The sequence below is a fragment of the Odocoileus virginianus genome, chromosome 16 (assembly GCF_023699985.2).
Source record: "Odocoileus virginianus isolate 20LAN1187 ecotype Illinois chromosome 16, Ovbor_1.2, whole genome shotgun sequence".
NCBI classification, from domain to species: domain Eukaryota; kingdom Metazoa; phylum Chordata; class Mammalia; order Artiodactyla; family Cervidae; genus Odocoileus; species Odocoileus virginianus.
In genome coordinates this window covers 52862362-52878786 of record NC_069689.1, presented here as the reverse complement: position 1 = coordinate 52878786, position 16425 = coordinate 52862362, and the positions used below count along the sequence as shown (strand labels likewise).

Here is a 16425-nt window from a genome sequence, read left to right as displayed (position 1 = left end):
GGAGCTCTTTCTTCGTGGTAGGCACTGTACTGAGCTTTTTGAATCTATCAACTCATTTAATTCTCATAAAGACCCAATGAATAGGAACTCACTTTCTCTTCATTTCACACATGAGGAAACCAAAGCTTAAAGGTTAAATGGCTTGCTCAGATTCTCAGAGCTTGTGAGGAGCAGAACTAGAATCTGCAGATGTATGGCCAGGAATTTGCTTTACAATATCACAGCAAGGCAAGAAATACCTTTAAAAATGTTTTTCTTACTCAGATAACAGTAGGGTTGGTAAGATGGCGATGATCGGTCTTTGTTAGGGCTCCCTTCCCCACTCCATTGAACTATTTAACTGTGTGTGTTAGTTGCTCAGTCGTATCCAAGTCTTTGCCACCCCATGGACTATATGTAGCCTGCCAGGCTCCTCTGTCCTGAAATTCTCCAGGCAAGAATACTGGAGTGGATAGCCATTCCCTTTTCCAGGGAATCTTCTGAACCCAGGGATGGAACCCAGTCTCCTGCATTGGAGGGAAATTCTTTACCATCTGAGTCACCAGGGGCTATGTAAGGGCCAGCCCCCTTTCCCCCTCCAAATTGTGCGGATGCCTGGTTCTTGGTCCCTGGCTGCAGCCACAGAGATTCTCCTGGTCCTTTCTGATATCAGTGTTGCCTGTGGGAGCAGGTCTTCTGCCTTCTGCTGGGCAGTTCTGGTTCGGACGGATACAGTGGCACCATCCAACAGTTCTTGATTTTTTTTTTTACTGCATGAAACAATTTTTGCTGACCCTGGGGTGCAGGATTAATAGCCTCCATGGGCACCCACAGCCTACCCGTCATTCACAGTGCTGCCTGCTGAAGGGATGGGGTTCTGTCTTCTCTTAGGAAACTCACAGGCTCCTTCTCTGTGAATGGCCCTCTCTCAGGGCTTCAGTACATCCCCTACAAGTCATAGCACCAGCTCCTCTTGCCCTCTCCTTCTTCCAGGAGCTTCTAGTTTAGCTCCTGGAAGGAACTAATTGTCTTAAGACTTGGCTGAGGCAGTCTTTGGATTTGCTCTTGAATCTCAAACAAATTGTTAACCGCTTCCTGGGGTAAGAAGAGCATCAGCCAGAGGTTCTTGACTTTGAGTGATCACAAGAACTACCTGGAGAGCTTGCTAATAAAACAGATTTCTGTGCCCTTTCTGTGTCAAAAGGTTTGGAATAGGATTGGAGAATCTGTATTTACTTGGCACCAAGTGATTCTCCTGGAGGTGGTTTGAGGGGTACCCTGTGAAAAACCCTGATTTGGCCTTAGAACACAGAGGAGCAGTTGGTTCAGTCGCTCAGTCATGTCCAACTCTGCGACCCCATGGACTGCAGCACACCAGGCTTGCCAGTCAATCACCAATTCCCGGAGCTTACTCAAACTCATGTCCATCGAGTTAGTGATGCCATCCAACCATCTCATCCACTGCCACCCCCTTCTCCTCCCACCTTCAATCGTTTCCAGCATCAGGGGCTTTTACAATGAGTCAACTCTTCATATCAGGTGGCCAAAGTACTGGAGCTTCAGTTTCAGCATCAGTCCTTCTAATGAATATTCAGGACTGATTTCCTTTAGGATGGACTGGTTGGATCTCCTTGCAGTCCAAGGGACTCTCGAGAGTCTTCTCCAACACCACAGATCAAAAGCATCAATTCTTCAGCACTCAGCTTTCTTTATAGTTCAACTCTCACATCCATACATGACTACTGTAAAAACCATAGCTTTGACTAGATGGACCTTTGTTGTCAAAGTAATGTCTCTGCTTTTTAATATGCTGTCTAGGTTGGTCATAACTTTTCTTCCAAGGAGCAAGTGTCTTTTAATTTCATGACTGCAATCACCATCTGCAGAGATTTTGGAGCCCAAGAAAATAAACTCTGTCATTGTTTCCATTGTTTCCCCATCTATTTGCCATGAAGGGATGGGACCAGATGCCATGATCTTAGTTTTCTGAATACTGAGTTTTAAGCGAACTCTTTCACTCTCCTCTTTCACTTTCATCAAGAGGTTCTTTAGTTCTTCTTTGCTTTCTGCCATAAGGGTGGTGTCATTTGCATATTTGAGGTTATTGATATTTCCCCTGGCACTCTTGATTCCAGCTTGATATGTGCTTCATCCAGTCCAGCATTTCACATGATATACTCTGCATATAAGTTAAATAAGAGGGTGACAATATACAGCCTTGATGTACTCCTTTCCTGATTTGGAGCCAATCGGCTCTTCCATGTCCAGTTCTAACTGTTGTTTCTTGACCTGCATACAGATTTCTCAGAAGGCAGGTCAGGTAGCCTGGTATTCCCATCTCTTTAAGAAAGTCCCACAGTTTGTTGTGATCCACACAGTCAAAGGCTTTGGCATAGTCAATAAAGCAGAAATAGATGTTTTTCTGGAACTCTCTTGCTTTTTTGATGATCCAGTGGATGTTGGCAATTTGATCTGTGGTTCCTCTATCTTTGCAAAATCCAGCTTGAACATCTGGAAGTTCAAAGTTTATGTACTGTTGAAGCCTGGCTTGGAGAATTTTGGGCATTATTTTGCTAGCGTGTGAGATGAGTGCAATTGTGCGGTAGTTTGAACCTTCTTTGGCATTGCCTTTCTTTGGGATTGGAATGAAAACTGACCTTTTCCAGTCCTGTGGCCACTGCTGAGTTTTCTAAATTTGCTGGCATACTGAGTGTAGCACTTTCACAACATCATCTTTTAGGATTTGAAATAGCTCAACTGGAATTCCATCATCTCCACTAGCTTTGTTTGTAGTGATGCTTCCTAAGGCCCACTTGACTTCACATTCCAGGATGTCTGGCTCTAGGTGAGTGATCACACCATCGTGATTATCTGGGTCATGAAGATCTTTTTTGTATAGTTCTTCTGTGTATTCTTGCCACTTCTTCTTAGTATCTTCTGCTTCTGTTACGTCCCTACCATTTCTGTCCTTTATTGAACCCATCTTTGCATGAAATGGGCTCATGCATCTCTAATTTTCTTGGCATCTCTAATTTTCTAGAAGAGATCTCTAGTCTTTCTCATTCCATTGTTTTTCTCTATTTCTTTGCATTGATCAGTGAGGAAGGTTTTCTTATCTGAGAGAGAGAAAATTAACAGTGTGGGGATCACTAGGTAAACATTGATTGGGCTTCCCAGGTTGCTCAGTGGTAAAGAATCCACCTGCCAATGCAGGAGACACAGGAGACATGGGTTCAATCCCTGGGTTGGGAAGATTCCCTGGAGAGGAAATGGCAACCCAGTCCAGTATTATTGCCTGGAAAATCCCATGGACAGAGGAGCCTGGTGGGTTACATTCCATGAGGTCACAAAGACTTGGACACTACTTAGTGATTGAGCACAAGCAGGCAGGTCAACTTTAACATCTTAATGGACCATCCCACCAGATAGTAATACACTTGTATAATATAAACACATATTTACAACATATAATGTTATGGAAACCATTGGCATAGTGATTTAAATATATGATTTATGAAGTATTCAACTACTATTACAGTGTGATCATCTACTATTATAGTGTGATCATTTTTTCTTAATAAATTCTTCAAAGCCTATAATTTTTAATATCACCATAATAGTTAACTGTATAAGTATGCCAACATTTATTTTGTTGTTGTTTAATTGCTAAGTCACTTCCAACTCTTTGCAAACCCTTGGACTGTGGCCTGGCAGACTCCTCTGTCCATGGGATTTCCCAGGCGAGAGTACTGGCACTGGTTGCCACTTCATCCTCCAGGAGATCTTCCCAACCCAAAGACAGAACCTATGTCTCCTGCTTTGGCAGGAGTATTCTTTGCCACTGAACCACATAGTCCCTGTGGGTTGTTTTCCAGGCTTGATGTTTTGTATAATGCTTGGATTAGCACTCTTCTCCATAAATTGTTATTTTGCTTTTGTATTTAAAATGAAGAACCTCTCAACAGTCAAATTAAGGCTGACATTACTCTAAAGGATTTGATAGTACTTTAATATATTTGTTATTTCCCTCTAACTAAAAAGATCATGTGGTTTGATTCTTACTTAATAGTCATTTCTCACACCTTGGAAACTCACTTTCTGTTTTAACACAATAGAATAGCAGGATGATTCAGCTAAGAGGAGAGAAGTACTTTTAATATCACACTAATGAGCTCATTCTGTTTTAAGTGGGACAGTGATTGTTGGAAACCTCAGAGAAAACATCTTCCAATATCAGCCAGATTAAGTCTTGGTATTTTCTGCTCATAGAAGATGTAACCTACTACAGAAACATCAAGCAGTGTATTTCAGGAAGCATTGCAGGTGGTTAACACATTTTATCTTCTATAGTTCATAACAAATAACTCAAGTTGTCCTTAGAACCAGTGCATCCTGGGCCATCTCGACTGAGACCTTGGTGTCAGTAACAGGCCAGTAGGGAAGTAAAAGAGTAAATGACTCCTTATAAAAGGTGGCATCTTCAGATGTCAACTGATCAGACTTTTCTTTGATAAAGGTAAACCAGCTGGCCTGTTTATAGCAAGGGCAGGGGACTTGTGGCCCGTGGGCCGTTTTTGATTTGCTTTCTGGCAGGCACTGAGTTAGGGCTTCCCAGGTGGTGCTAGTGGTAAAGAACCCGCCTGCCAATGCAGGAGATGTGAGAGACGCAGTTTTGATTCCTGGGTTGCGAAGATCCCCTGGAGTAGGAAATGGCAACCACTCTAGTATTCTTGGAATACTATTCTGGAAAATTCCACAGACAGAGGAGCCTAGTGGGCTATAGTCCATGGGGTCACAAAGAGTCAGATCTGATTGAACACACGAGCAGATGTGTAACCTGTGATCTCTCTAATCCTCTAAGGCACTGAGTAACTGTTAACCTCCTTTATTGAGCAAATATTTTCAAGGACCTTCTGCAGACTCTGTAATTGGTGCTGGAGATGAAGAAGTTAGTAAAATCCAGTGCTTTATCTATCCTAGAATTGCTCTCAATCTCTTGGTTGAAATATATAAACAATTACAGTATAATATATATACATATATATTATGTATATATGACAAGGCAGCCTGTCATTTAGACACATGGATCTGAATGCCTCACCAAGGGTCCCACCATGACTTGATGGCAGGCGTAAGACTATAGTTCACTTCCTATATCCAGGGGTCCAGTGGTCTTTCTCTTAAGCAACTAACAATATTTTGTACTGAATCCTCCTGCCTTCTCTTTGGACTCATTATTGGCATGACCTGTACAATTAGGACAGGAAGTGAAGTAAGAGGTGTATGCACAGCTAACTGACCCAGAGTATCTCATTAGTGCTCATCTGTGTACGACTGAGCTACTGAACTCAACTGAGTTTGCTGACCTTCCTATCTCTTATTCATGTAAGATAGAATTACAGTAAGGTTCTAAATAACATTTTTCTCAGGCTTTACCCGTCTTTGCCTCAGTTTCCCCTTAATTCCTGCCAAATAGTTTCAGGAGTACCCACGGCATCTCCTGTGTTGGTACACTAGTCTTTCTAAGTGTATGTTACCTACCATGTTCTTCTGCTCTGGGTCTTTGGGGTGAAAGCCAATATCAGCTGAAGGGCCCTGCTATTGACTCCCGCTAAAGAGACCGACAAGTGTGCTCAATTTCCCAGGGTGGTCTGAGTCTACTGGTATCTTTACTAAGGGGACATCATCTGTTATTGTTGGCACCCAAGTAGCTACAGTCTGGGCTTTTAATGTACCACATTTGATTTGACTGAAGCTGGTGGAAAATCTTGAAAATATCTTTTCCTCTGGCTGTGGCCCGTTGGGCTCCAGCCAGGCTATTTTGTTGCTAATTCTCACTTCTAATGGGTCCTGCATGCAGATAGATTCTCGGATACTTGCCAAATGGTCTTTCAATACATGACAAAATCCTAAGTTGAATAAAGCTTAGATTCTAAGTACAAAATCAATACTTCACTATTTAGAAGAGTCTGCAGGCATGCTGAGTTGCTCAGTTGTGTCCAACTCTTTGTGACCCCATGGACTGTAGTTTGCCAGGTTCCTCTAACAATAGGATTTTCCAGGCAAGAAAACTGGAGCAGGTTGCCATTTCCTACTCTAGGGAATCTTCCCAACCCAGGGCTTGAATCTGCTTCTTCTGCATTGGCAAGTGGATTCTTTACCACCAAGCCACCTTAGAAGCCCCTTAGAAGAGCCTATATTCCATAAATATTAACGCAGTTTCCAAGAAAAAAGGGCTCCATAATCATGGGAAACACTGGTTTCAGTTAAATCCTGTTAAATAGATTTTGGAAGGAAGAAAAAGGGAGAGAATAGCAGCTTTATTACATAATATACATTATACAATTATTTAACATAATAGGGCTTCCCTAGTGGCTCAGAAGGTAAAGAATTCACCTGCAATGCAGGAGACCTGGATTTGATCTCTGGGTCTGGAAGATCCCCTGGAGAAGGGAATGGCTACCCACTCCAATATTCTTGCCTAGAGAATTCCATGGACAGAGGAGCTTGGCAGGCTAAAGTACATGGGGTTGCAAAGAATCAGACATGACTGAGCAACTAATTTATTATATTTAATATATCATTTATTATTAAAATACACATGATGTAAAATCCACTCATTAGAGTAAATGATTTTTAGTAAATTTATAGAGTTGTGCAAGAACCATCACTATAATCCAGTTTTAGAATATTCCCAACACTCAACTTTCCTCAAATTTACTCACAGTCCCTTGCCTCTCCCACCACTGGCCCCAGGCAACCAATTATCTGCTTTCTGTCTCAATTTGCCAGTATGCTACTGGAGATCAGTGGAGAAATAACTTCAGAAAGAATGAAGAGAGAGAGCCAAAGCAAAAACAACACCCAGTTGTGGATGTGACTGGTGATGGAAGTCAAGTCCGATGCTGTAAGGAGCAATATTGCATAGGGAACCTGGAATGTTAGGTCCATGAATCAAGGCAAATTGGAAGTGGTCAAATAGGAGATGGCAAGAGTGAACACTGATATTTTAGGAATCAGTGAACTAAAATGGACTGGAGTGGGTGAATATTACTCAGATGACCATTATGTCTACTACTGTGGGCAAGAATCTCTTAGAAGAAATGGATTACCCATCATAGTCAACAAAGGTCTGAAATGCAGTACTTGGATGCAATCTCAAAAAATGACAGAATGATCTCTGTTTGCTTCCAAGGCAAACCATTCAATATCACAGTAATCCTAGTCTATGCCCTGGCCAGTAATGCTGAAGAAGCTGAAGTTGAATGGTTATATGAAGACCTACAAGACCTTCTAGAACTAACACCCAAAAAAGATGTCCTTTTCATTATAGGGGACTGGAATGCAAAAGTAGGAAGTCAAGAAACACCTGGAGTAACAGGCAAATTTGGCCTTGGAATATGGAATGAAGCAGGGCAAAGGCTAATAGAGTTTTGCCAAAAGAACACACTGGTCATAGCAAACACCCTCTTCCAACAACACAAGAGAAGACTCTACACATGGACATCACCAGATGGTCAATACCAAAATCGGATGATTATATTCTTTGCAGCCAAAGATGGAGAAGCTCTATACAGTCAGCAAAAACAAGACCAGAAGCTGACTGTGGCTCAGATCATGAACTCCTTATTGCCAAATTCAGACTTAGATTGAAGAAAGTAGGGAAAACCACTAGACCATTCAGGTGTGACCTAAATCAAGTCCCTTATGACTATACAGTGGAAGTGAGAAATAGTTTCAAGGGATTAGATCTGATAGACAGAGAGCCTGATAAACTATGGACAAGGTTCATGACATTGTATAGGAGGCAGTGATCAAGACCATCCTCAAGAAAAAGAAATGCAAAAAGGCTAAATGGCTGTCTGAGGAGGCCTTGCAAATAGCTGTGAAAAGAAGAGAAGTGAAAGGCAAAGGAGAAAAGGAAAGATATTCCCATTTGAATGCAGAGTTCCAAAGAATAGCAAGGAGAGATAAGAAATCCTTCCTCAGTGATCAATGCAAAGAAATAGAGGAAAACAACAGAATGGGAAAGACTAGAGATCTCTTCAAGAAAATTAGAGATACCGAGGGAACATTTCATGCAAAGATGGGCTCAATAAAGGACAGAAACAGTATGGACCTAACAGAAGCAGAAGATATTAAGAAGAGGTGGCAAAAATACACAGAAGAACTATACAAAAACGATCCCTATGACCCAGATAACCACAATGGTGTGATCACTCACCTAGAGCCAGACATCTTGGAGTGCAAAGTCAAGCGGGCCTTAGGAAGCATCACTACAAACAAAGCTAGTGGAGATGATGGAATTCCAGTTGAGCTATTTCAAATCCTAAAAGATGATGCTGTGAAAGTGCTACACTCAGTATGCCAGCAAATTTAGAAAACTCAGCAGTGGCCACAGGACTGGAAAAGGTCAGTTTTCATTCCAATCCCAAAGAAAGGTAATGCCAAAGAATGCTCAGACTACTGCACAATTGCACTCATCTCACACCTTAGCAAAGAAATGATCAAAATTTTCCAGGTCAGACTTCAACAGTACATGAATTATAAAGTTCCAGATGTTCAAGCTGGATTTTGAAAAGGCAGAGGAACCAGAGATCAAATTGCCAACATCACTTGGATCATCGAAAAAGCAAGAGAGTTCCAGAAAAACATCTATTTCTGCTTTATTGACTATGCCAAAGCCTTTGACTGTGTGGATCACAGCAAACTGTGGAAAATTCTTAAAGAAATGGGGATACCTGACCACCTGACCTGCCTCTTGAGAAATCTGTATGCAGTTCAGGAAGCAACAGTTAGACCTGGACATGGAACAACAGACTGGTTCCAAATCAAGAAAGGAGTATGTCAAGGCTGTATATTGTCACCCTGCTTATTTAACTTATATTCAGAGTACATCATGTGAAATGCTAGACTGGATGAAGCACAAGCTGGAATCAAGTGTAGCTGGAGAAATATCAATAACCTCAGATATGCAAATGACACCACCTTATGGCAGAAAGTGAAGAAGAACTAAAGAGCCTCTTGATGAAAGTGAAAGAGGAGAGTGAAAAAGTTGGCTTAAAGCTCAACATTCAGAAAACTAAGATCATGGCATCCGGTCCCATCATTTCATGGCAAATATATGGGGAAACAATGGAAATAGTGACAGACTTTATTTTTCTGGGCTCCAAAATCACTGCATATGGTGACTGCACCCATGAAATTGAAAGATGCTTGCTCCTTGGCAGAAAAGCTATGACCAACCTAGAAGGCATATTAAAAAGCAGAGACTTAGTTTTCCAACAAAGGTCCATGCAGTCAAAGCTATGATTTTTCCAGTATTCATGTATGAATGTGAGAGTTGGACTATAAAGAAAGCTGAGGGCTATAGAATTGATGATTTTGAACTGTGGTGTTGGAGAAGACTCTTGAGAGTCCCTTGGACTGCAAGGATATCCAACCAGTCAATCCTAAAGGAGATCAGTCCTGGGTGTTCATTGGAAGGACTGATGCTGAAGCTGAAACTCCAGTACTTTGGCCACCTGATATGAAGAGTTGACTCATTGGAAAAGACCCTGATGCTGGGAAAGATTGAAGGTGGGGGGAAGAAGGGGATGACAGAGGATGAGATGGTTGGATGGTATCACCAACTCAATGGACATGAGTTTGATCAAGCTCTGGGAGTTGGTGATGGACAGGGAAGCCTGGCGTGCTGCAGTCCATGGGGTCTCAAAGAGTTGGATATGACTGAACAACTGAACTGAACTGAAATTTGCCTGTTCTGGAGATTTCATATAATGGAGTCACACATTACACAGCCCTTTGTGTTTGCTTTCTTTTAACTGATGTAATGTTTCTGAGTTTCCTCCATGTTGTAATATGTGCCAATAGTGTTTTTCCTTTTTTCTTTCTGGTTATTATTCCATTGCATCGATAGACTACCTTTCGTCCATCCCTCATTATTTGATGGGCATTTGTATTGTTCCCAGTTTGGGGTTATTATAAGTTATGCTGTTGTTAAAATTCATGCATTAGTCTTTTTGTGGCCATTATGTCTTAACTTTTCTTGGGTAGATTGTTAGAATGGAATAGACAGGTTGTTTGGTAAGCATATGTTGAACATTTTAAGAAACTGCCAATCTGTTTTCCAAAGTGGCTGAATCATTTTTCATTCCTACTAGCAATGTATGAGGGTTCTAGCTCTAGTCCAACACATGCAAGCTAAGGCTTGCTTTCATTTATCTGTTGATTGGAGCAATTCTGATGCGTGTGTGGTGGTAGCTCATTGTGGTGTGAAATGGGTTTTTATGCAGGTCTTCTCACAGCTTTTAACACAGCCACGTGAATTACTAGTCTCTGAAAGAAAATGGTGAATAGAGTATACACAATGTTTCCTAAACTTATTTTCTCCTGAAATGCTTTTTTCCCTTTAAATGAGCATATTAAAAGGCCTAATGTTCTGCAGAACACATTTTGGGAAGCATTACATCATTAGGTTGTAATATTATTTTTAGCTTTGTTCTCTGTGATATTTAATTATGAACAAGTGTTTACTACATGATAATTTAGAATCAGGTGGCATAGATGCAGAGGTTAATAGAATACAAGAGTTAAAGGAGGATGCTTAAGAGATTTGTGCTGGGCTGTTTTTGAGAAGCAGTGGTTTTCTTGAATCACTAAATGTCAGTTTGTTTTTCTCTGTACTTGGTTCCCTAGCCCAGTCCAGATGGGCCTCAGATCTCAAGTGGAGCTCAGCAAAGCTGAAGCTGACATCCTGCCTACATTTTCCTTATCAGTGCTCAGATAATAATCATAACAACAACAATGATAATAAAAAATCAAATTTATGTTGATAACATCTGTGCCAGGCCCAGTGCTAAGCAGTCTTCATGAATTATCTTCTCAAATCCCCAGTGTGGGTACTAGTATTGTGCCCACTTTACAGATGAGTAAACTGAGGCACAGAGTGACCAGTAGATTGAACATAGGTGGCAGGAGGTGGCAGAGTCAGGATCTGAACCTGGGGCCTTGGCACTTGGGCTGTATTCTTGAACCACTTTGCTACATATCCTGCATGCATGCTTGCTAAGTCGCTTCAGCTGTGTTTGACTCTGTGAGACCCTCGGAACTGTAGCCCACCAGGCTCTGTCCATGGGATTTCCCAAGCAAGAGTACTGGAGTGGGTTGCTATTTCCTTTTCCAGGGGATCTTCCCAACCCAGCGACCGAACCTTTATCTCTTGTGTCTCCTGCACTGGCAGGTGGGTTCTTTACCACTAGTGCCGCCTGGCATATATCCTACCACCTTCCTGGTGGCTCAGCTGGTAAAAAAATCTGACTGCAGTGTGGGAGACCTGAGTTTGATCCCTGGCTTGGGAAGATCCCCTGGAGAAGGGAATGGCTACCCACTCCAGCATTCTGGCCTGGAGAATTCCATGGACTGTATAGTTCATGGGGTTGCAAAGAGTCGGACATGACTGAGTGAGTGACTTTCACTTCACCTTCCAAAAAGGCGGATCAGCCTGAAAGAAGATTTTTGCTTGTCTCAACTGCACAGCAGTTGTAGGATTTCCAGTCCAGAATGTGCCTCCCTAGAGTCATCATCATTCCAGTTGCCCTTGCTATTCTCTCTCACCTGCCAGGAAACCCATCACTTGTTCTCCTGTGAACGTCTCCCTGTGTTTGTTCTTTTCCTCCTGTCTCAAGGCCACCTCCTTTATCCAGGCCTAACCTGAGCTCTCGGCTATTCACACACACACACACACACACACACGAAAACTTCTACCTGGTTTCGTTGTCTCTGGGTTTTCCCTTAAAAATCAGGACTTGCATCCCCACCAGCAACATCTTTCCAGATCCCTGCTCTACATGACAGACCACTCTTACTTCAACAACCACCTTCAAGGCTCCTTTTGCTCAAAGGATAATTCCCAGGCCCTGAGCAGGGCATTCAGACTGGCTGCTATTTCCCTCCCCAGTCTGTCTCCCGTGATCGCCCTCTTTAGGATCCTCCGGTGTGGGCGGAGCTTCATTGCTGCCCGAACAAGTGAAGCCATGCCTAGCTCAGCGCCCCTGCCTCGCCCTGTCCTCCAGCCGGCAGCACCCTCCTCTCTGTTGTCTGCTTCCCTGAGTGCTTGGCAGCCCTCGGAAGTCCCCCAACCCCTAGGATGCGATTTTAGCAGAACTCAGCTATAGGCAATCCCTCCCTTCTCTGAAACCCCCGAGAGAGCTGCAACCTGGGACAATGGTCATCTGTCCAGCCTCTTCAGCCTCAGTCTTATTTATTGTAAACTGAGTGTAAAAACAGCCCCTGCTTCATAGGGTTCTTGCCCTGGTTGGAAGATACTACAAAACTTAGCACTGTACCTGGGTCAAAGCCACAAAGCCTCCCATAAGTGAAAGATAATGTTATTGATAATCAGGATTGTCATTTTTACAATGCATGGTGCTTTGTGTTGTTTGACTGTCTCATGGCGGGTAGACCTCTTGAGAGTGGGGATCAAGTCGTGCCATACCTAATGCACTGCCTTGAGCACCAAGGATCCTGGGGAATGTTTGTTGAGAATGGGCAAACAATCTCAAACCTGGGAATCAGAAGCTCAGTGTCAGCCCTCGCTCTGCAGGCAACTCCATGTGTGACCTTGACTTGGCCCCTTGGATTCCTGGTTTCTTCCACTGTGTATCATCCCTAACATGCTCTTTGAGGCTGGCTTCAAATCCAAGCCCTGATATTGATTCCCTGTGTTACTTTGGGTACATTCTTGAGTCCTCTTCGCCCTCCATGTCTTCATCTGTGAGATGGAGAGAACAGCACTGCTTCTTTATTGGCTGTGAGGATAATGAGATAATGCTGGTTACATGCTTATCTTAGTAGCTGCTCTTCTGGTTGCTTTATTATTGCTGTTTAGCTGATAAACACTAGACTTGCTAATGTTTTCGAATGTATGTATTTCCTGGTGTTGCCATAACAAAGTACTATAAATTGAATGGCTTAAACAAAGAGGTTGATGGTTTCAAAGTGCCACAGTCTAGAATCCAAAATCAAGGTGCTGGTTTTAATCAGCCCTGATGAGGGGGGTTGGTTCCTTCGAGGGCTGTGAGCTATGTCTTTCTCCTACCTTCTGGTGGCCTTAGGCATCCCTTGTCTTGTTAGTGGTACCCTTCCTGTGTCTGCAGCATCTTCTCTATGCGTGTCTGTCTCCACATCTAGATTTCCCCCTTTTATAAGGTCACCAGTCATCTTGGATTATCAGCCACCCTAATGACCTGATTTTAACTTGATTACCTCTGTAACAATGTAGTTCCTAAAAAGGTCATATTATGAGGTTCTGGAAGTTAGGGTTTCAATATACCATTTTTTCCCAACTCAACCCATAACAGAGAAAATGATTGATTATTGTATTCTCTAGAAAATACTTTGCTGAAAAAATGAGTTGGCATTTCTCAATGAAAGAGGGAAAACCCCACAACACTTGACAGTGAGTCTTTCCACCTCCATGACACCTGACATTCACAGCGGTCCATTTAACTGGATATGATGAGCAGAATTCGTTTTGACAAAGATCTGCTTCTTTCCACAAAGTGAGTCCCAGGACCTTTGCCCCGACTGGTATTTCCCACACGTGCTTTTGGAATTGCATATTTATCTTTTTTGGTTCATGACATTTTTGCAGAACCCCCAGGATGAAAATAGCACACCAGATCTCAGGCAGTTGGCATCTCTCTCCAATTTTTATAGCACTCTGCTAAGCTCTCATGCTGTTTACATGTGATTTATATTCCTCCTGTGGCCCTAAACAGATATAATAAAAACAGATTTAGAATATTAATTTGACATGGTTCAGTCTGGCATGGTCTAATACAAATTTATTTATCTGTAAGATAAAGATACAGACACAGTTTTCTTCTCTTTCTGATCATTGTAGGAATTAGAGATAAAGGATGTAGCACAATTTCTGGTGCCCAGGGTACATCGTTAAATGGTGGTTCCAGACTTAGTGAGCACTGGGGTTATAGGGAGGTGATTAGGACAGGGTCTGCTGGGCTTCCCTGGTGGCTCAAATGGTAAAGAATCTGCCTGCACCGTGGGAGACCTGGTTTCATCCCTGGGTTGAGAAGATACCCTGGAGAAGGGAATGGTACCCACTCCAGTATTGTTGTCTTGAGAATTCCATGGGTAGAGGAGCCTGGCAGGCTACAGTCCATGGGGTTGCAAAGAGTCAGGCATAATTGAGTGATGGAGCATGCGTACATGCAAGCAATAATATTTCACTGCTGGCCATGGAAATCAACAGATGGACCCAGTGATTGGAATTGGGAAACAAGGTAAGGTCTTGGGTCTGACAATCCTGGGTCCTGGTTCCCAGAACTGGAGCTAGGGAGGAAAAAGCAAAATAACATCAAGGTTTAAGCAGTGTTGATCTATTAGAAATGGATAACCAACAAAGTCCTACTGTCTAGCACAGGGAAACCTGCTCAATGTTATGTGGCAGCCTGGACGGGAGGGGAGTTTGGGGGAGAATGGATGCATTTGTGTATATGGATGAGTCTCTCTCCTGTCCACCTGAAACTATAATATTGTTAATCGGCTATACTCCAGTGTAAAATAAAAAGTTTTTAAAAGGCTTAAAGAGTGCTTACCAAGCAAGTCTGACACTATCCTGAGCACTTTAAGCACAACCTCATGAGTTAAGTACTATTGATTATCTCCAGTTTACAGATGAGAAAATCGAGGCTCAGAAACATGTGCATGATCACACAGCCACTACACAGCAGGATCGAATTTCAAACACAAGCTCTCTGACTCTAGGTCTTCAGCACTGTTCTTACCTATTTAAGGCAAGAGCAATGACATCAGAGAAGCCCTGGAACCACAATGCTGAGTATCAAAAGTGAGCTGAGCCGTGGGAAAAATGGTCCTAGATATTTCTTAGCCATACATTTCTAGGTATAAAATTGCACAAACACTTCTTGACAGTTAGAAAAACTGGTCTTCTCATAACAGAAGCTGAGCTGTAATAAACCTGCCCTGTTGCCAGAAGCTTGATTAATTCTAACAGAAAATCCATAACACAAAATCGTCTTGTATTGAAAAACCTCTTGCCCACTTTACATTTCATTCTTGTATTAATATAAGACTTGACTCCTTTCATGGGTTAATCAATGCTTCCAAGGGCTCTCTGACCAGTGATCTTTCTCACTGGTTTGAGGCTCATTCATTTGATGTGAATCTGATGTCTAAACCAGTTGTCCTCCACCTTACACGTGAAGCCTTGGCACTAATAAATATATTTGTTCAATTCTGAGAGTAATTTGCCAGAATTTCTACATTTCATAACAGTCTTTTCTTTCTTTCACTCCAGAGCATAACCTGCAGTAGCAGAACAAATCAGGCCAGTCAGCAAGCTGCCAAGTCCTGTGGGCTCCTTGTCAAGGAGAACAGCTGGACCCATTTCTAATCAACGTTCAACACTCCACCTTTGGATTGCTGAAGGAGACCAGGCCAGACTCTGAAACTTTCCAAAGACTTCCAATAGCCCCTGAATGCAAAAGACAAAGGGTGTCACGTTCACCCAAGAAGTCTACATTTAAACCTCTGTCCCTAGCATGGATGATGGTTATTGAAACAGCCCAAACCTCTATCACAGTGAAAGGAATATAGCTCAAGAGGCAAGCAGGCAGCCCCAGAACCGAGGAATGGATGACTACAAATATCAGGACAACTATGAGGGCTATGCCCCCACTGATGGCTACTATCGTGGCAATGAGTCCAATCCAGACGAGGATGCCCAGAGCGATGTTACGGAAGGCCACGATGAGGAAGACGAGATCTACGAAGGCGAGTACCAGGGCATCCCTCACCCAGATGACGTCAAGGCCAAGCAGGCCAAGAAGGCGCCCTCCAGGGCAGATGGTCTTCGGGGCCAGGCAGACCTGCTGGCCGAGCGGATGGAAGACGAGGAGCAGCTGGCGCACCAGTACGAGACCATCATTGATGAGTGTGGCCATGGACGCTTCCAGTGGACCCTCTTTTTTGTTTTGGGTTTGGCCCTGATGGCTGATGGGGTGGAAGTGTTCGTGGTGAGTTTTGCCCTGCCCAGTGCCGAGAAGGACATGTGTCTCTCTAGTTCCAAGAAAGGAATGCTTGGTAAGTAGAAATTTTCAGAGCTCGTTCTCTTTGTGGCGTGAAAATCTGAAGTGGGAAAGAGCAGTATAATTTATATAGCACCTGTCACTCTTAGGTGTCTTAAATCTACCATAATGTCCTTGCAGCACTATCATTTTACATCCATTATTATCTCAGAGAATTTAATAGGCACAGGTTTACAAAGCTGATAGATACTGGAGCTTAGGTTCCTACTGAGAACTGTCTGACTCTCAAGACTTTAGTTCTTTTTTCCAAGTCTTTTTTTAAAAAAATGGAAGTATGGCTGATGTACAGTATTATATAAGTTACAGTCATACA

At 42.7% G+C, this 16425-nt stretch overlaps 1 protein-coding gene across 7 annotated transcripts in view; it reads left to right on the top strand.

Moving 5' to 3' along the window:
- Positions 1-16425, top strand: part of SV2B (synaptic vesicle glycoprotein 2B) — a 229193-nt gene that overhangs the window by 120489 nt on the left and 92279 nt on the right. For all 7 annotated transcript variants that reach the window (XM_070478196.1, XM_070478203.1, XM_070478198.1 and 4 more), the window contains one exon: positions 15323-16107. In XM_070478196.1, coding sequence (XP_070334297.1) covers positions 15657-16107 — 451 coding nt within the window. In that variant the 5' untranslated portion in view covers positions 15323-15656. The remainder of the gene's footprint in view (positions 1-15322; positions 16108-16425) is intronic.